The sequence below is a fragment of the Camelina sativa genome, chromosome 9 (assembly GCF_000633955.1).
Source record: "Camelina sativa cultivar DH55 chromosome 9, Cs, whole genome shotgun sequence".
Taxonomy (NCBI): Eukaryota; Viridiplantae; Streptophyta; class Magnoliopsida; order Brassicales; family Brassicaceae; genus Camelina; species Camelina sativa.
Window position 1 is genome coordinate 22,612,715 of NC_025693.1, and position 20,698 is coordinate 22,633,412.

The following is a 20,698-nucleotide window of genomic DNA, read 5'->3' on the forward strand; positions in this document are numbered from 1 at the left end:
GATCACGAACTATTACCGTAGCACACCAGTAATAGAACTCAAGCGAACAGATCTACGTTATACTCTCGAGACTACTAAACTAAGAACTTACTTGGACTAAGCAAGGGAGAGGGAGAGAGAGATCTTCAGAGGAAGGAGTGTTTATGTTTTTGTGTGTGAGAAATAATGAGAAACTATGTCTTTATATATAGTGGAAGGAAGGAGGTCTCAAGAAAATATTCACTGAATATTCTCGGAGTACTGCCCAAGTTTGCTTGCAGTTCACACCAAGTCTTTCCAAAAAATTAAATGGGCCTACAGCAGTCTCAAGAGCCAAAAAGCCCAAGAGCCCAAGAGACCACAGCCCGCATCCACGACCAGCCCGGCCCGGCCCGCCCTGCGTCCGGCCGGTCCCGCATCCATGCTCGGCCCGGTTCGGTTCGGTTCGCGTGTGGGAACCTTCCCTCTTCCTTCTACACACTTTTGAAACTAGAAGAGTGTGAAACTATATATATATATGAGTGAAAAATCAGTCATATTTCCGATGTGGGATATTTTCCAAACCATCCCAAGTAGCTCACTTCACACTCTTATTTCTCATTCAAATCAACTCTGTTTTGGACGTATGAGTATACCATCTTGTAGTACTCGTTACCAGCTTTCCATTGCACTATCGACTAGACAATTCCGATCAGCCATTTGGTCGGAATTTGGCCGGAAAGTTATTGTCCCTAAACCTGCAATTTTCTGAAACTTGTTTCTGAAAATTCAGTTCCAACAAGTAATGTGTAAAGTGTAATCGGTACATTTGATGTCAAGAGTAATTCAACTTTTTCTATTGTTTTAGAGTCACTCTCTAGTTCTATTTCGTAATCTTGAGTTGGTTTTGCTGTCTTTTTCATTATTCTGTTATTAGTTGTGGATTATATTCGCTTTGTTTTCACCAATAATAAGTAACAACATACAAAAAAAACTATGTTTATTTTGTTCGTTATTGGTTTGACGACAATATTAAATTTAGGTAGTAACATTATGTTTGTTTACCATCACAACACCAACGACCGATGTTAACGTTTTAAATAAGTAGTACGTATTAAATTTAAATGTTGATTTATTAGCATCTTTTAATCATTAGAATCAATAACAGAATCATTAAAGTATGTAACTCCAGTGTTTAATACTAGTATTAATATCGTTGGATTATCACTCGGATTTACATCAAAAAACAAATATGATCTGTTCACTTTAGTTTGTCTCTATTAATAAAAAAACAAACACCTTGTATTACACTTTGGCTTATCACACTTCTTATTACTGTCCTTCGTCACTGATACCCCTAACGTGACAGCAATTAAGCGAAGCATATGCTTGCAACAGATAATATTATGTTTTGTTTTCGGCAAAATTTGGTAAAAGGGGTATAAAAAAGGGCTGACGTGGAGGGCCATTTTAAGGCGATTAGGGTTTTTAGCTTGGCAGCCGAGTTTCATGGTTCTGACGGATCCGCCGCCTCCGGATACTGAGTCTGGTGCACTGGTATCGGATGGGACTCTCCCGCAGGATGTTGAGGTCAGTCAAGGGAGTTCTGTTAAGGTGGTGTCGTCTAAAGATGGTGTCATTGCCGCTGTTTCTACGGGAACGGGTGAACAAAAATCATGGTTAACGGTGGTGAAAAAAATTACACTTTCACGAAACAGGCTTTTGTGGTTACAGATGTTGAAGGGAAGCAGCGTGTAGTAGTTCCGAAGGATGTGTTTGTTGATGCAAAGCCACTGTGGGAGGATTTTGTTGTTGGCAAATTTCTTAGTGAAAAAGCACCCCATGTGGGGAAGATTCATATGATAGTTAATAAGATTTGGAGATTAGGTGATAAATCTTCACTTATTGATGTCATAGTGGTTAATGACACCACTGTGAAGTTTCGTGTGCGTAATGAGAGTATCAGGCATAGAATATTAAACCGTGGGATGTGGAACATTGGTGGTATTCCCATGATCCTCTCTAAATGGACGCCTTTCGTTGAGGAAGCACAGCCTGCTATGCAATCTGTCCCTTTGTGGGTTGTTTTGAGGAATGTTCCGTATTCCATGTTTACTGATAAGGGTTTGCAGTTTCTGGCGAGTGCAGTGGGTACACCACTACGTTTACACCCAAAAACAAAGGCCTGTTCAAGCTTTGAGGAAGCACAGATCCTGGTGAAGGCGGATCTCACAAAAGCTTTACCAGTTGAGTATCACTTGGCTGGTGAAGAGGAGGGGGAGTTGGATACAGTGGTTAAGTACTCTTATCCTTGGCTGCCTCCTCAATGTAGTAAGTGTCATAAGTGGGGACATCTGCAGGCTGATTGTCTCAAAAGCGTGGCATTGACTGAGCAACCGGTTTCTCCCAAGGGGCTGGTGGAAAAGGATACAAATGCTATGGAGTCTGGTCATTTGGCCAGTTCGCCGGTCCGGGAGACCACAGGCAAGTCTGTGGAGACAAGTTCAAATGGAGAGGAGGACCCGGTGAAAGACATTATGGGGCAGGAGGGAGAACAGGAGTGGATAACACCACAAAAAAGGGTCATAAATCTGTGGCTAGTCCGACTAAACTGCCTCCGTCGTTGCAGTCTGGGGAGAGATCTCTATTGTCTAATTCTTACTCGATTCTGAGTGAGAGGAATGAAGAAGAAGAGGTAGAGGAGGACGTGATGGAGGAGGAAGCCTCTCAGGAGTCGGCCAAACCCCCTCTCTCTGATGATGCGGCTAGCCCTGCGGCCTCTGCTTTGCCTGCCCCGGTGGACTCTGTTGCACTTGTGGTGGGAAGAAATGGACGGGGAGTTAAATCTACTATCACTATGCGCGAATCTATCCCACGTGCTTCAAAAAACGCTCATAAGTTTGTTACTAACCTTTCTACTCAGCCTCTACGAGATCAAAGTAGGACAGGTACCCAACAATAACTTATGTCGAGTTTTTTCTGGAATGTTCGCGGTTTCAAAAAAATGTCTAAACATTCCGTAGTTCGTGATTGGGTGAAGAAAGAGAATTTTCAGTTTGGCTGTCTCTTGGAAACAAGAGGTAAGGAATCTAAGGCTGCGAGTATAATTACTTCAGTTTTTCCTGATTGGTCTTCTTTAACAAACTATCAGTTCAATCGAAGAGGAAGGATTTGGGTGATATGGGATTCAAACGTTCGTCTTACTCCATGTTACACTAGTAGTCAGCTGGTTACCTGCTCGGTCTTGCTGGAAGGGGCAGAGAAGGAGTTTTTCGTTTCGTTTGTATATGCAGCTAATAGTGTTGACGATAGAAAAGCATTGTGGGAGGATTTTAAGTTTCACCAAGACTCTCCATTGTTCCGCGACAAAGCATGGATGATATTTGGTGATTTTAATGAAATTCTGAAGGGAGATGAGCACTCACTCTTGGATATCCAACCAACTATATCACAGGGAATGCGTGATTTTCAGGCGGTTGTGCAGCATTGCTCGTTTAGTGACTTACAATCTCACGGTCCGTTGTACACTTGGTGTAATAAGCGTGACTTTGAGCTTATCTGTAAGAAGCTTGACAGGGTCCTTGTAAATGATGTTTGGCTGGCTGAGTATCAACAATCATATGGTGTTTTTGAGGCAGGAGGCTGTTCTGATCACTTAAGATGTCACATCAAAATTGGGGGAGAGAAACCTCGACTGCGACGACCGTTTAAATTCTGCAACGCTTTGGCAGAGGATGATAACTTCTTGCCAATGGTTAAAGAGTTCTGGGATGGTACTGAGAGTTTATTTCACTCAACTTCAGCAATGTACAAGTTCTCCAAAAAGCTTAAGGCCTTTAAACCGCAAATAAAGCAGTTAAGTCATGATCGTTTGGGTAATCTCCAAAAACGCACTAAAGAAGCGTTTGAGTGTCTATGTACTTGTCAGACTGAAACATTGCAGAATCCAACAGATCAGTTAATGCAGAAGGAAGCGGCTGCCTATAGTAGATGGCTGTTTGTAGCAGGTTTGGAGGAAAAATTCTTAAAATAAAAATCTAAACTACATTGGTTAAAAGTTGGCGATGGCAACAACAAGGTGTTTCATCGTGCAGCTAAGGCCCGCGAAGCGCGTAATGCGATCAAGGAGATTCAATGCTTAGATGGTAGCATCGCAGATACACAAGAGACAATAAAGCAAGAGGCGGAGCGATTTTTCCGTGAATTTTTGGGATACAAGATGCCTAACTACCAAGCAATCGATGAAACAGAGCTCTCCACTCTGTTAACATATCGGTGCTCGGAAGCGGATCAGACAATGTTGATAAAAGATGTCACGGAGGCTGAGATACGAGATATCCTATTCTCTATGCCAAGGGATAAGAGTCCTGGTCCTGATGGATACACTGTGGAGTTCCTCAAGGCGACTTGGTCAGTTATAAAAAGTGATTTTGTTACCTCTGTTCAATCTTTCTTTAAGTTTGGCTTCTTACCAAAGTGAGTAAACACCACTATTCTAGCTCTCGTTCCCAAGAAGAAAGAGGTGAAAGAGATGAAAGACTATAGGCCTATTTCTTGCTGCAATGTGACATATAAGGTGATATCCAAGCTTCTATCTAATAGACTTAAACGACTTCTGCCCGCTTTTATCTCTCCAAATCAGTCTGCTTTCGTCAAGGACAGACTATATTAATGGAGAATGTCCTCTTGGCTTCGGAGATAGTTGCAAATTATCATAAGGAAACTATGTCACCTAGAAGCGCTATAAAGATTGATATCTCTAAGGCATTCGACTCTGTTCAGTGGCCATTTTTGCTAAGCATCTTCCGCACTCTGCATTTCCCGACACAATTTATCAAGTGGGTAGAGTTTTGCATTACCACTGCTTCCTTCTCAGTCCAAGTTAATGGAGAGTTGTCTGGTCTCTTTCGCAGTGAGAGAGGGTTGAGACAAGGCTGTTCTTTATCTGCTTATCTCTTTGTGGTCTGCATGCAGGTCTTGTCCGCTTTGCTTGATAAAGCAGCCGAGGAGAGACGCGTAGGTTACCACCCGCGATGTAAGAATATTGGGCTCACACACTTGTGTTTTGCTGATGACTTATTGGTGTTTACAGATGGGACTAAAACCTCTATCGAAGGCATTCTTCAGACTTTTCATCATTTTGCCGGAGTATCAGGACTGAATATTAGTCTCGAGAAGTCTACAATGTATATGGCCGGAGTCACAGCCACTGAACAAGCTGAGATTCTTCAATCTTTCCCCTTCGCATCAGGCACTCTTTCAGTTTGTTATCTTGGTTTGCCCCTATTAACTAAGCGTATGACAACCTCCGACTATACACCGATCCTGGAGCGCATCAGAGAAAAGTTTAGTAGCTGGACAGGGCGATATTTGTCTTTTGCGGGACGTCTACAGCTCATCAGCTCAGTCATACAGAGCCTAACGAACTTCTGGATGTCAGCTTTCCGTCTGCCGTCAGCTTGCACGAAGGAGATAGACAGTATGTGTTCTGCATTCTGTGGTCGGGACCCTCTCTTAATACCAAAAAGGAAAAGGTTGCCTGGACGGATGTCTGTTTACCGAAGGAAAAAGGTGGTTTAGGGTTGCGTTCTCTGACAGAAACAAACAAGGTGAGTTGTTTGAAACTCATCTGGCAAATTTTGGCCTTGAACTCTTTATGGTTGGATTGGCTCCGAGCTTACTTACTCAACAAGGGTTCGTTTTGGTCTATCAAAGCTAACACTACCTCTGGTTCATGGATGTGGAGAAAGCTACTCAAATATCGAGACTTGGCTGTGAAGTTTGGTCGGTACGAGGTTAAGAATGGAGAGGGTATCTCCTTCTGGTACGATAATTGGTCGCCGCTGGGATGTTTACTCTCTATTGCAGGTCCTCGGGGTACAATTGATATGGGGATTGGTCTCCATGCGACTGTTGCGGAAGCACTCTCACTCATCGCCAACGCCGTCACCGAGTTGATCACCTGAATCAGATTGAAGCAGTTCTAATGACAATACGAAACAAAGGACTTTCAGAAACAGAGGACGTGGTCCTATGGCGAGGTAAAGGGGATCAGTTTAAGACTAAATTCAGCACAAAAGAAACTTGGGAGAACACACGGATATCCAGACAGAGGCAGCCATGGGCAGCGGGTGTTTGGATTTCTTAGGGCACTCCCAAGTTCTCTTTTATACTGTGGTTAGCAACACTAAACCGCTTAACAACCGGTGACCGTATGCTATCTTGGAATTCACGGGTTGACGCCTCCTGCCCCCTTTGCTCTGCAGCTCAAGAAACCCGAAACCATCTTTTTTTCGATTGCTCATACTCTTCAGAGGTGTGGACAGGACTCATGTCTAATTTGCTTCTAACCAAGTTCTCTATAGAATGGAACAATAATAATCTGCAACTCCTAGTCGACACATCTTTGGAGCCTACCACTCTGTTTCTTCTCCGCTATGCTCTCCAGTCCTCGGTCTATTCACTCTGGCAAGAGCGAAATCAACGTCGACATGGCGAGCAACCAGTACCCTATACTCAGTTCATCAAAAATCTCGACAGACAGGTCCGGAACAGGCTGCTCTCGCTTCAACCAGGGGAAATTTCACTTGCTACATGGAGCAATGGTTGGGATCACGCTAAAGGCACTAGTTTGTTAAATAAAATTTCAGTTTCTTGTCAAAAAATTTAACTACATGCTGCACTTGATGTAAACACTACTTTTTTTGGAATAAATTTTACATTTTATTCAAAAAAAAATTTTGGTAAAAGGTTTTTGTGGTATGGTGGCTTAAAATCCATTAGTGAAGGCACGAGTGAAATTTTTTTGTTGAACAGCAAACTCATTATATAAATAAAATTTATAGTCCATTTTTTTCGTAGCTAGCTTCGTCCAACTCCCGGCGGGCTCTGTCAGCAAAATTACAGTTATCTATCAATATTTTGTTTTGCTATCAGAACCAGCCGGGGAGTAGTCATAAATTACTTGACCAGCAAAACTAAAGTTATCTATCAATATTTTGTTTTAAACATAAATCATCAAAACAAAAAAAACCAAAAGAACTAGGTTCGAACCCGCAGTACACCGCGGGTCATATGTTTTATAATTTTGAAGTTATAGTTTTTTATGTTTGTTACTAAGTAAATTTTATTTTGCAATTATTTAATAACTATTTTAAAAATACAATTAATTTTAGTTATAGTATGAGTATAACTTAAAAAGTTTATTATTTTTAATAGAATTAAAATCTTTTAATTAACTTGTATATTTTGGTCTTTTTTGTGATACATTAAAAAGTGATTTTGGTGTTTATAATTATTAATTTATATATAGTACACCACGGGATGAAGCATAATTCTGTTTGATAGATTGGGTTACAAATTAAGTAGAATTTATATGTATAAAAACCTAATATCTATTATATATATATATATATATATATATATTGTTTGTGTATGTCGGATGTAATATATAAGCTTATTAATATAAAAAAGGTTTTAACCCGTGGTGCACCGCAAAATAAATATGTTAATTTATATTGATATAGTAAGATGATTTGTAGGTAAAGTAGTGTACATCAAATACTGGTTATTCATATTTGACCCGTTTCAAAAATAAGGGTAACAATGATTTTAAAGTCGGGTACATTATCGAGTACTGATTTTCTTATTATCGATTCTGTTACTTGACCCGTTACTGCCGAATTATTATCCGAACCAATATATCCGCTTTATTATTATAATATAATAGATAAGTATTTTATATAGTTTATTCAATATATATATATATATATATTTATTTATCTATCTATTTATTTATTTATTTATATGAATATTCTGACCTGATTTGCTTTCATTTTTGGTATGATTTTATATTTCATATATATATTATGTGTTATATAATTTTATTTTCTATTGTTTTGTGAATTTTTGTGTATTAAATATGTATTACTCATATATGGAAAATGTGATTAGAATACAACAATATGAGAAAGGGTTTTAAAGATATATAAACTTATGATTTGGTAAATTAAGATTACACTTAATATATGTTTTGATACAACTAACAACAACAAAATGTAGATAAAAAGTTTGATTATACTGAAGTGACAGTGTGTTGTAGAGAGTTTCTTCGTCTCTCATCCTAGCCGGTATAGCACATGAATCCAAGCAAGTAATATTAAATCCAAATTAGGTATCAAATTCAAAATAATGACAAAAAGATAAAAAGGGGGAAAAGGTACCTTGATTAATAAGACCCTAGCAAGTAGCAGTAAGAGTGATAATCCGTCAACACACTCATCTACACAAACACAAAATTTATGTATAAGTGATAAGCCATAGACCCGAACCTGTCTCAAGAGCTGGAGAATATTATTAGTCTTTGGGTCTATAACATTAATAATGTATCTTCAAGAAATTGTTGTAACAATTCTATTCTCATTCTGTTTCTTAGGATTTATTCATCATGACAACCGTGGTGATTAACAATCTCTTTCAAATTGCTTCATAAGTGATCAACAAAGAGAGAAAATAGAGTCATCATCAAAGGAAAGGCCACAGTAAAAGATTTTACCTTCTCAAGGCACTCACAGATCGATATTGATGGCTTCTAATCCATGTCAGGATTTGATTCAAAGTCCCGAATAAAGAATATTGGTTCACACTCCATCTGCAAAGCAAAAAGAGAGGGAGACAGAGAAAACTAAAGAGACTGAAAATCCATTAATTTAATGCACATCCAAACAACAAAGACTGTATTCTCTCCATCTCATGTCTAGTTTGCTGCTTTTTCTCCTGTCATCTCCGCTCTTCTCTGTGAATTTTGCTGCAAAAATGCAAAACACATAAATCTGATTACATTTTATACACTCAAGTTTAGATTTTTAGTCGATTAGGATATGGATTAATGTACCATGGTTTCATATTTATGTTTCTCGTAAGAGACATAGACTTATTTGACGTACTCCCCAAAGCCAATAACCTGTTTCATATGTCAAAACACAAATAAAACCATAGAGCCTCTAAGCTAAACATCAAACAATGCAATTGGTCGTTTTACAACGACAGAATGGAACACGACCACCGGGAAACCAAGTAATTGCTGACCTGATTCCAACATTGTACAACACTTGGATCTTGGTTTCAACATTGTACTGTTTCTTCTGCAGGTCTAATTGTTGGACCAGTTTCTCATTTTTACTTACATAATCCTTATTTGCATCATTCTAAAACTGCAATTATACCCACAAAACATTCGCACACCAACTTACATGATCTCCAAGAGCCAACTTCTCTTCCTTGAAATCCAAATCCAATTTCTTCTCATCAGCTTCAGAGCCCAAGCTTCGTAGATTGACCATGAAAGACATCTTGTTCTTCTTCTTCTGGGCGGCGACGATTGACAGGAGAGAGAAAAGAAGGTCAAATTAAATTTATTATTTAGAAAGAAAAAAAAGTTACAGGATCCGCGTGTTTTTAAAACGGATCCGGTCAAATACATGGGTCTTCTTCTACAAAACGGGCTGGGTAATCGAATTTCCGTTTTTCTGACGATTGTACCCTTCTCAATTTCGAGAAACGTTTTCCTTTTTATAAGATTGAGTGACAATCTATGTAAATACTTGGATAATTTCGGACATATTAAAAAACGTACTCCTCTTTTAATTATAACCTCTTTTAATTATAAGAAGATATATAAATCACGAGACTTTATCATAAATTACCTTACTTCTCTGAGTCTCTCATTGAAATAGTAGTAACAAATTTACAATAAAGCTATCTTTTAATTGGGGTGATTATAGTGATACTCTCTTGACATGTCGCGTTCTTAGAAATCATATAGGCCCAGATTCGTTTGTTTTGGCTCAATCACAAAATAAAAGTGGGCTTTGGATATTATTGACTGTCGGGCAAAGAGGTTGAAGCAACATGTGAAGAGTATTTTCGCATTCTCGAACGGATATATAACTTATAACGAACATCAAGAATATTAATCGGAGTAGGATGACTCAATTTTGACAAAGCTATAACGGAAGGCAAAGCGAACCAATGAAACATTATTCATGTGAAATGGGGCCAAAGCCGCTCCTATTTGACCCTTTTCTTGTGATGTTTGCTTTGACTTTATTCAACTCTTTCCGTGATATATGTGCCGTCAAATCCTCTCTCATTTGGGGAGACTTATTCAAAGTGGAACTTATTTTTTAGAGAAAAAATTACATAATTAATGCTTGTAGTGGAATGAATTAGCTTTACATTACATTGCTTGTGTCTTATGTATTTTCAATCGTAAACATAATCAGAGAAAGAAAATAAAAAATCAATTTTCTACCAAAAGGCAGACACACTTGTTTTTAAAAATCAAAATCAAAATAAAATATGGTCGTTGTTTTGCTTTGAATAAATAGAAAGTAATCGTGACTGGAGCGTTCAGCTGCCAACCATCTAGCATTGCTAGTTTGCTACTACATCTCTCCTTTTCAATTTATCCAACATTTTGTTTGATATATATTTCTAATTCTAAAAAGCAAAAAATAATGTCCCAGTGTTAATATTTATATTAACACGCTTTACAATATAGTCCTTTTTTGACTTTTAAATGAAAAAAAAAAATAACGTGATGATTGATATATAAACTTGTTAGCTCATATCCAAATTACTTCCAAATCTTCTCACTCTCTCTTTTATCAAAAAATGGAGGCTGAGAATTTGATGAATCTCTCTCTTCTCCAACGTAGAAACGTTTCACAAAACCTAGACTTAGAGCTCGTCTCTACTGTCAACAAATCCTCAGATGATCCTCTCCCATATTACACCTCCCTCAAAGATCTTCTCCCATCCTTCTCTACCACCGTCGATTCCCCTGCCGTCACCTCTGCTGCATCAGGTCCCACCATCAGGATCCGCAACCGCCTTGTAAAGCAAGCTGCTTGTGCTTACCTTCAGCCTTCTACTCCAACTCCCTCCTCTAACCCTTCTTTCCTCCGTCGTGTCTCCTCCTCTTTCCTCCGACTCTTCTCCGCCTTATTTGATTCACTCCTCCGCATGTTCCCATCTCCTCGGAAAATCTTCAGAGCTTAGTGATTAACATACAACCGAGAAAATCATGAAACAATTACTGCATAATCTCTGTTTTCTTTTTCATGTATGATTCAATATATTTTTTCTTTTATTTTAAAACAAATCGTGAAGATTTTTGAGGTTCACGTTTACATAAGACGCCTCAGCTTGAGCCATGGAAGTGGCGCGAGACACTATACGTTCGGTTATTCTAAGGGGATATGTTGCCAAGACTTGTCAAACGGACAAAAGAAAGGAGCCACCGCCCACCGATGTATATTATTATTAGTTACGTGTTTTATTGTTTGTTATTCAAAGTTAAAAAACATGTTGCGTAATTTTACTATTTATATTAGATATGAATGGATATTTAGGAAATCCAGAGAATGGAGGTGCCAGCTATAGCTATATTAAATAATTAAATACTTTTTCATGCTAAATTATTCATGCTTATTTTACAGTCTTATCTTCAGAGCATACATTTTTCTGAATTTCATAAAGATCAATTGAAATAGATGGTTAGAGTTAGAGGTGCGACGGGCCTGCTAATATATTTGGTCTTCATTCTAAACTCCATAGTCTCGACTATTCTAAAGAGAAGAGCGTTTAGTACTAAAAGATATAATGGATACTGTAAAGTAGTGGGTTTAAAACACAAATGCGAGCTGTGTTTTCTGTAAGTACCCGCTAGAAACGAGGGAGCATTTGTTCTTCCTGTGTCCTTTTACCCAGAAAGTGTGGAAGGAGCTCATTGAGGGTCTCCTCGGAGACAGATTCACTGCGACTTGGTCTGAAGTCATCTCCTTACTCACTGGCACTGAGCTGGATAAGAGTACCAGATTTATCTTGGGTTACACTTTCCAGAACACGATTCACTCATTATGGAGGGAGCGAAATGCTGGACGACATGGGGAGACACCGGTTCAGGAGGCAATGCTGGTTCAACTGCTAGATCAAAACGTCCGCAACAGACTTAGCACCATTGGAGGGGGCCATCTTCTTCAACCTTGGTTTGCTGCAACTCTCTATCGCTCTTACAGCTCTGTTCTGTAAAATTGCTCTGTTCTGAGTTTCTTAATTTTCTTTAGAAAAGTCAAAAACATTTTTGTATAACGTTTATTTCTTTTGAATATAATTTAACATTTATTCAAAAAAAAAAAAAAAAGTAATGGGTTTAAATTTTACTAGCTTATTCGAGCAAACTAGTTGGCTAGTCAAGCCCATGCATCATATATAATGCTCCATTATCATGTGTATAGTTTCGAGTCATATATGTTAATGAAATGGTTGGTTCATTTCGATCTCAAAATTAAAGCCAACCCAAACAAATTTCGTTGTTTCTAGTAGCTACATAAATTCCTAAAGAGAGGATTTGGATCCGACAACAATCGATACCAATCAGTTTATAATTATATAAACCATAGTTATAAATTTTAAAATATTTTGACATATTTCTAATTAGGGGTGTCAAAATAGGTCAAGATTAGTGAGCCAACTCAATTCAACTCAACTCATGAATTCTAATAAGTTGAAAATTTTGACTCTAATGAGTTGATGATTAAATGAGTTCATGAGTCAAATGAGTTTATGAGTTGAATGCACAACACTAACCCATCAATTTCTTCATTATCAACCTAATATCATCAACATCATCATACTATCATCATCATCATCATACTACCATCATGTAATTATCATCATCATCAATATTGTCATACTATCATCAACATCATCATACCTTCATAATCATATTAACATCACCATCATCATATCAACATATATATTATAGTCAACATGCATGTCGATGATTAAGATTCTTTTTTCTGTTGGGTTTAGATGATTTAATATTTATACATGTCGATGTTGATTTATTTCGTAGTTGATTCATACGTTATCGGTTCCCTTCTTTGCTTGATACTCTGTTGTTGATTATGATTTTTTTTTGATGAAATTTTCGAATTGTTACAGGCTTACTACGATACAATCGTATTCGTTATGTTCAATGGAGTCGAACAACCTTGGATCCACAATCGCCTTACTGCTGTGTAATGCTTATTCCTTAATCAGATTGTTTTATTTCGTCAAATGATTGAGATAGTTAACTTTTTTTTTGTTATATTTTATATGCACATCCTAATGAGTTGATGGTTAAATGAGTTCATGAGTCAAATAAGTTTGGTTATAATGAGTTTATGAGTTAACCACTCACCCATCAATTTCTTCATTATCAACCTAATATCATCAACATCATCATACTATCAACATCATCATCCTACCATCATCATATCAACATCATCATACTATCATCATCATCATACTACAATCATGTAATTATCATCATCAACAACATTGTCATACTATAATCAACATCATCATACCTTCATAATCATATTAACATCACCATCATCATATCAACATATATATCATAGTCAATAGCATGTCAATGATTTAGATGATTTTTTTTCCCGTTGGGTTTAGATGATTTAAGATTTGTACATGTCGATGTTGATTTGTTTTGTAGTTAATTCATGTGTTATCGGTTCCCTTCTTCGCTTGATACTCTGTTGTTGGTTATGATTTTTTCTGTTTTGATGAAATTTTCGAATTGTTACAGCCTTACAGGCTTACTACAACACCATCGTGTTGGTTCTGTTCAATGGAGTCGAACAACCTTGGATCCACAATTGCCTTACTGATGTATAATGCTTATTCCTTAATCAGGTTGTTTTATTTCGTCACATGATTTAGATTGTTATTCTTTTTTTTTTTTGGTCTGTAGAAGTGTTCGTCAGGGGTGAGGTGTTAGGCAGAGGATTGAGCGATAATTTGGAAAGGAGAATGATAATCTTGTATTTCAATTTTTGTTGTTGTTTTATTTTGAAGTATACTTCTTCTAGGATTGTTTTGTGATGTCTATTTGATTTCTTCTATGACAGGTTCACAGGGTAATCAACGATCCAACTATCGTTCAACTCAACCACATATATCTCCGAGGTATTCACTTACTTTACTTGTTAGGAAATAATTTGGTATGTGAGTTTTCTTTTTTTAGTCTTACTCTCTTTCTGAATAGGTAGACTTATTAAAATAGGCCAAAAATGTATATGTTGGAATAAATCCATAGAGAGTTTATATATGGATATGCTTTGTTAGATAAGAAAAAACAATCACAGCTTTGTGTTTGAGCTCCAACTTTGGGCTGATAGTATTCACTTGGTTGAATGTCAAAGCTCTTACTTTTGTTGCAGATCTTTGAGAAAATCTGGTTCAACTGTTGATCTCTTTTAGGAATATACTGATACTCTCTGATGAATAAAATCATATTATTGTGTAGAGCTGCTTAGTTGATTTCCTGCAGGTGTTGTTTCATCAAAACTCTTTCCTTCACATGCTTTTGTGGTTGTTAGGAGTTTGGTTAGTTGCTTAAGCTTTTCCGTTTGTTCATCTCTGATGTTTTATACTTGGTGTCTCAGAAAATACATCTACTTGACCTACCTCTTTAATTAACCTTTATTAGTTTCTTGAAATTTGATTTATGTAAACTATCATTGAATTTGATGTTGGTATCAGAAAGTAGTCAAGATGCAGTTGCTGAGCTGCATCACCCTATTAGCTCCTTCAAATCCACCTCGTCCTATCTTCCATTGCTTCCTTATCTTCTTTAGCTTTTGCATGCACTTCAAAATTTCTTCTTCTTAAAGCTCTGCTCATTCATGCACTAGAAGTGTAACTCTGTACTGAGACGCTTCTGATATCTTTAGACTCTTTGAATGCACACGCTAATTGGGCGTGTGAATTTGGCACAAGGTTTTTAAAACCTTTTCACAACAAGGATGCTGATTCTGAAAAAGGAACAAAAAGCAGTAAAAGAAGAATATTGCAGAGCAGCCATGCAACAGCCACAGGAATCAAAGCCATTGAGAGAAACAAAACTCGGGAATCATGTAGCCTATCATGGAGTCAATACAATTGGAGTTAAAGTGGATTTTCAAGACAAAAGCTGAATGAGAAAGGAGAGATTGGCAGGCGCAAATCAAGATTAGTTGCAAAAGGTATGCGCAAAATGTATGGTATATATTACAATTGAAAGTATTAATTTGCTCATGTGGCAAAATATGGATCCCATTAGCATAATTCTAGATTTGGCTGTCAAAACAAGGCCTGAAGATCTATTAACTTGATGTGAAGAGTGTTATCCTCTACGGAGAGCTTGTTGAGACCGTATGTTGACCAGCCACAAGATTATGAGAAAAAGGGACAAGAAATAGAGATCTACAAGCTCAAGAAAAAACTATATGGACTCCACTAGGTTTCAAGAGCTTTTTACAGCCGCATTGGAAACCTATTTCACAGCTTTGCAAATGTCCTCACGAACCAACACTATCGGTCAAGACTGCCGGAGAAGTTACCTGCTCATGTATTCCTCCTATAGGCTGATGATTTGATCGTTGAAGAGTTTAAAGCTTCCAATTCCATGAGGACATAATTCGATACGTCGGACTCTGAAAGATGAGGTTTTTTCTTGGAGTAGAGATATTCTAAGATCAGACAGGGATAGAAATATGTCGGAGAATGTATTCTCGTGAGATACTAGAAATGCTTAAAATGGATTGTTGAAGTAAATCCCTAGAGTTTAGTGATGATTTGATTTAGTCATAGCACCTGGTTTTGTCTTCGATAAGAATAAAGTTGCTTCTTTATTTTCTGTAAAAACAGAGTTGCTTTTCTGTTTACTTTCTCTGACATTTTCCAAGTTTGGAGGTTAATAAATATCTCTAGTAATTCTTTGTATGCAGTGGATGATGAAGGGAAGGCAAGAGAAGAAAGATGAGACGGGAATCGAAAAAGAGGCTTGAAGACATGTTGTTCTTGCTTCTCTCTCTAAACATTGCTCTTAACTCTTTCTTTTAACTCTAGTTTTTGGATTTACGGTTACAGTTTGCTTTTACATATTAACCTCTCTAAACAGTTTGCTTTTAAATCGTTGGATTTTACTCTATCTCAGACCTACGATGCGATGTTGATTGCAACGGCCAGTAAAATCGTGTTGTTAAAATGTGTTGATGCTTTAACACAATCCCTCCCAAGAAGTTTCATGGTTCAAAGGCTTAATTGAAGCCCACCCATTGGCATGAAGTGAACATGATAAAAGCAGAGCAGAACTCAGTGAAAATTTGAGATCTCATTCATATGGTTATTGTTAAGGATACAATCATATCTCTCAAGGATACAGTCGTATCACGTCCTCAGCACTGTCATATCTGTCAACGATACGATCGTATCACGTCTTCACTACCTCAATATTCACATTCCTTGTTTCTGTTTCATTCCATATGTTGTATAGCCTAGAATCTTCCATGTCTCAGTATATATATGAGTCTGTAATCATCTCTGTAAATCACACTCAATAACACAACATTCACAACTTTCACATGGTATCAGAGCTAAGCCGATACTCATAAATTTTTTCTTTTCCAGCCATCCCAGTTTCTTCCTCTTCGATCTCCTTTCTCATTCTCTTGTTCTCAGATCTTATTCCCAGATCTCATTCTTTTCTTCTTTCCTCCATTCTCTACAATGGCTGCTGCAGAAATCGCTGACTCAACTCAAAGACTCCTTAACATCAATATGATGAGCATCACCAAGCTCACCTCTACAAACTATCTCACATGGAGCCTTCAAGTTCATTCTCTCCTTGACGGCTACGACCTTGCTGGGTACATCGATGGCACCTCCGTCCCACCAGAACAAAGAATCGGCTCCACCACTCCGCCAACTCCAAATCCATCGTACGCAAAGTGGAGACACCAAAACAAGCTGATCTACAGTGGGCTTCTTGGCACACTCTCTCCGGCGATCAAACCGTTGGTCTCCAAAACCAAGTCCTCTGCCGAGATGTGGAAACAAATCTCCTCCACTTATGCAAATCCAAGCTGGGGTCACATTCAACAACTCCGTCTGCAACTTAAGCAAGCGTCAAAAGGTGAGAAGACTATTGATGAGTACATGCAGATGCTCACCACGCGGTTCGACCAACTCGCGCTTCCTGGCAAACCTCTTGCTATTGAGGACCAACTTGAGTTCATCCATGGTGGCTTACCCTAAGACTACAAATCTGTTGTTGATCAAGTGGAAGGGCGTGACACTCCTCCATCCGTTGTTGAAGTTCATGAAAAACTCATCAGCAAAGAAGCCAAACTTCTATCTCTCTCCTTGCCTACCGCTTCAACCGGACCAATCTCTGCTCATGCTGCGACCTATCGTCCAAAGTTTAACTCCGGGAAACAATCATTCCGGTCACACCAACCATGGCACAACAACAACAACAACAACAACAAGAATCACTATCAACAACCACGACAAGAGAACCGCATGCTCAAGGGGTACCAAGGCAAGTGTCAAATCTGTGGGGTTTTTGGTCACAGCGCCAAACGCTGCTCCCACCTTCAACAGCCCTCCTATGGCTCTCAAAGCGGTATTCTACCCTCTCCGTTCCGCCCATGGCAGCCGCGTGCCAACCTTGCTCTTGGACACCAACAAATAACAAATCCATGGATACTTGACAGCGGCGCCACTCATCACATGACCAGCGATCTTGGTAATTTGGCGTCACACCAACCGTACCAGGGCGATGATGCAGTCCTCATCGGTGACGGTTCGGGTCTTTCAATTTCTCACACTGGTTCACTGTCCCTCCCTTCAAACTCTAAACCTTTATCTCTTACCAATGTCCTTTGTGTACCTAACATCCACAAAAATCTAGTTTCCGTATACCGCCTATGTAACTCTAACAATGTCTCTGTTCATTTTTTCCCTGCTCACTTTCAGGTGAAGGATCTGATCTCGGGGGTCCTATTACTCCAAGGCAAAACTAATGGTGAACTTTACGAGTGGCCGGTCTCCATCTCCACCATCAAATCCTTCTTCGCCTCACCCTCATCAAAACCATCTCTCAAAGACTGGCATTCACGTCTAGGCCACCCTTCTCACTCCATCCTCAAAACAATTGTTTCAAAATTCTCCCTTTCGTTTTCTCAATCAGATTCACAAACAATGTTGTGTGCTGATTGTGCAATTAATAAGAGCCATAAACTCCCTTTTTCACAAACCTCCATTGTCTCTTCTTCCCCTCTTGAAATAATCTTCTCTGATGTTTGGACCTCCCCAATCCTCTCAATCGATAACTTCAAATATTACCTTATACTCGTTGATCACTACACCCGATACACATGGATTTACCCGCTCAAGACTAAATCTCAAGTCCGTGACACATTCATCACATTCAAGTCCATTGTTGAAAACCGCTTCAACAAACGCATAGGTACCTTATACTCTGACAATGGCGGTGAGTTCGTTGCTCTACGATCATTCCTATCCAGCTCCGGGATCTCGCATCTCACCTCACCTCCACACACTCCCGAACACAGTGGGATCTCCGAAAGAAAGCATCGTCACATCGTCGAAACCGGGTTATCGCTTCTCACTCATGCCGGTATGCCACACAAATATTGGACCTACGCCTTTGCTACGGCTGTTTACCTCATAAACCGCCTTCCCACGCCAGTCCTCACCATGGAGAATCCACAACATAAGCTGTTTGGCGCGGAACCCAACTACGACAAACTTCGTGTGTTTGGGTGTCTATGTTTTCCGTGGCTGCGTCCGTACACCAATCATAAGCTCGAAAACCGCTCAACTCCATGTGTCTTTTTGGGCTATTCTCTCACGCAAAGCGCTTATCTATGTCTTCAACCAAGTTCCGGTCGAATATATGTGTCACGCCATGTTAAGTTTGATGAGAGCAGCTTCCCGTTTCAACAGTTCTCCCCACCATCATCCGCAACTCTACCATCTTCTCCGGAACCTCAACTACATCCCTCGGCTATACTCATACCACCTCCTCCATCTCTAACTCCCCCAACCCAGCCTCCTCCACCGTCACCGTCACCACTCGTAACGCCACCGCTGCCAGGACCACCGAGCTCAGATCGTCACCAGCCAGTGATCACGGAATCAATCGTCAACCCCGAACGAGACACTGTTACGAACACTATTGATGACTCTCACAATTGCCCTCACCACGCTCAAACAACTCAACCTGAACAACAACCTCCTCTCAAACAATATGTTAGACGATCCATCACCACAGACCCATCAAAACAAGCCCACACCAATCCACAAACATCAAACCAAATTACCAAATCACCAAACCCAAACACTCAACCTCCAAACCCGACACTCAACCCTCCAAACCCAACTCCACAACCCACATCCCCAAATCCATCACCACCTACCGTCAACCCGTTACCAGCCCCACCTGCACCACAACCCGTTGTCACCGATAACCAACATGCAATGAAAACTCGCCGGAAAAATAACATCTCCAAACCCAAACAAAAATTCAACATCTCTGTCGCTTTATCCCCCTACATACCACCCGAACCCTCGACAGTGACTCAGGCCTTGAAAGACCCGAACTGGCGTGGAGCCATGTCTACCGAAATTGATGCCTTTGCTCGGAACCGTACTCTTGATCTTGTTCCTAGACAGCCTCACCATAATGTTGTTGGTTGCAAATGGCTTTATAAAAACAAATTTAATCCTAATGGCTCACTTGGCAGGTGTAAAGCAAGGCTCGTTGCAAAAGGATACACTCAACAGCTTGGTCGTGACTATACCGAAACGTTCAGCCCAGTGATCAAATCAACCACGATCAGGCTGGTTCTTGATGTTGCTGTCTCTAAGTCCTCGCCTATCAAACAGCTCGATGTCAATAACGCATTCCTACAAGGAACACTGGATGAAGAGGTCTATATGGAGCAACCACCAGGCTTTGTCAACACCGACTTCCCGAACCATGTCTGTCGTCTACAAAAGGCGATCTACGGCTTAAAACAGGCACCTCGCGCATGGTACACCGAACTAAAGAACTACCTGGTTGGTCTTGGTTTTGTGAACTCCCTCGCCGACACATCACTGTTCGTGCTTCAAAATGGGAAGGAATTTCTCTACCTCCTTGTTTACGTCGATGATATTCTTATTACTGGGAGCAATGCTGCTCACATACAACAAGTTCTTACCTTACTCGCTGAACGCTTCTCTGTTAAGGATCCTGAAGATCTTAATTACTTCCTTGGCATCAAAGCACATCGCACTCCTCACGGGCTCCATTTATCCCAGCGGAAGTACATTGTTGACCTTCTCCATCAATATAACATGACCGATGCCAACGCAGTCCTCACACCGATGGCATCCTCACCAAAGCTCACACTTACATCTGGACACACTCTCTCGGACCCGACACCTTATCGAAAGCTCGTAGGCAGCCTCCAATATCTAGCTTTCACTCGGCTTGACATTGCTTACGCGGTAAACCGCCTCTCACAGTTCATGCACCGCCCCACCGATGCTCATTGGCAGGCTGCAAAGAGAATACTACGCTATCTGGCCGGTACGCCTACACATGGTCTCTTTCTCTCTGCCAAAACACCACTATCACTACATGCTTTTTCCGATGCAGATTGGGCAGGAGATTCCCATGACTATGTATCAACCAATGCATACATCGTTTATTTAGGCAGCAATCCTATATCTTGGTCAGCAAAGAAACAGAATGGCATGGCACGATCCTCCACCGAGGCTGAATACAGGTTGGTAGCCAACACAGCATCTGAAATAAGATGGATATGTAATCTCCTCT

General features: G+C 39.5%; 2 protein-coding genes across 2 annotated transcripts; both read left to right on the forward strand.

Moving 5' to 3' along the window:
- On the forward strand, nt 4,630-5,924 carry LOC104715586. The gene is made up of 4 exons (XM_010432979.1): nt 4,630-4,839; nt 4,933-4,993; nt 5,051-5,233; nt 5,353-5,924. The coding sequence occupies exons 1-4, from the start codon at nt 4,630-4,632 to the stop codon at nt 5,922-5,924; spliced, it is 1,026 nt and encodes a 341-aa protein (XP_010431281.1).
- LOC104711801 lies at nt 10,609-11,438 on the forward strand. Its single transcript, XM_010428566.1, has one exon. The coding sequence runs from the start codon at nt 10,633-10,635 to the stop codon at nt 11,017-11,019; it is 387 nt and encodes a 128-aa protein (XP_010426868.1). The 5' UTR covers nt 10,609-10,632; the 3' UTR covers nt 11,020-11,438.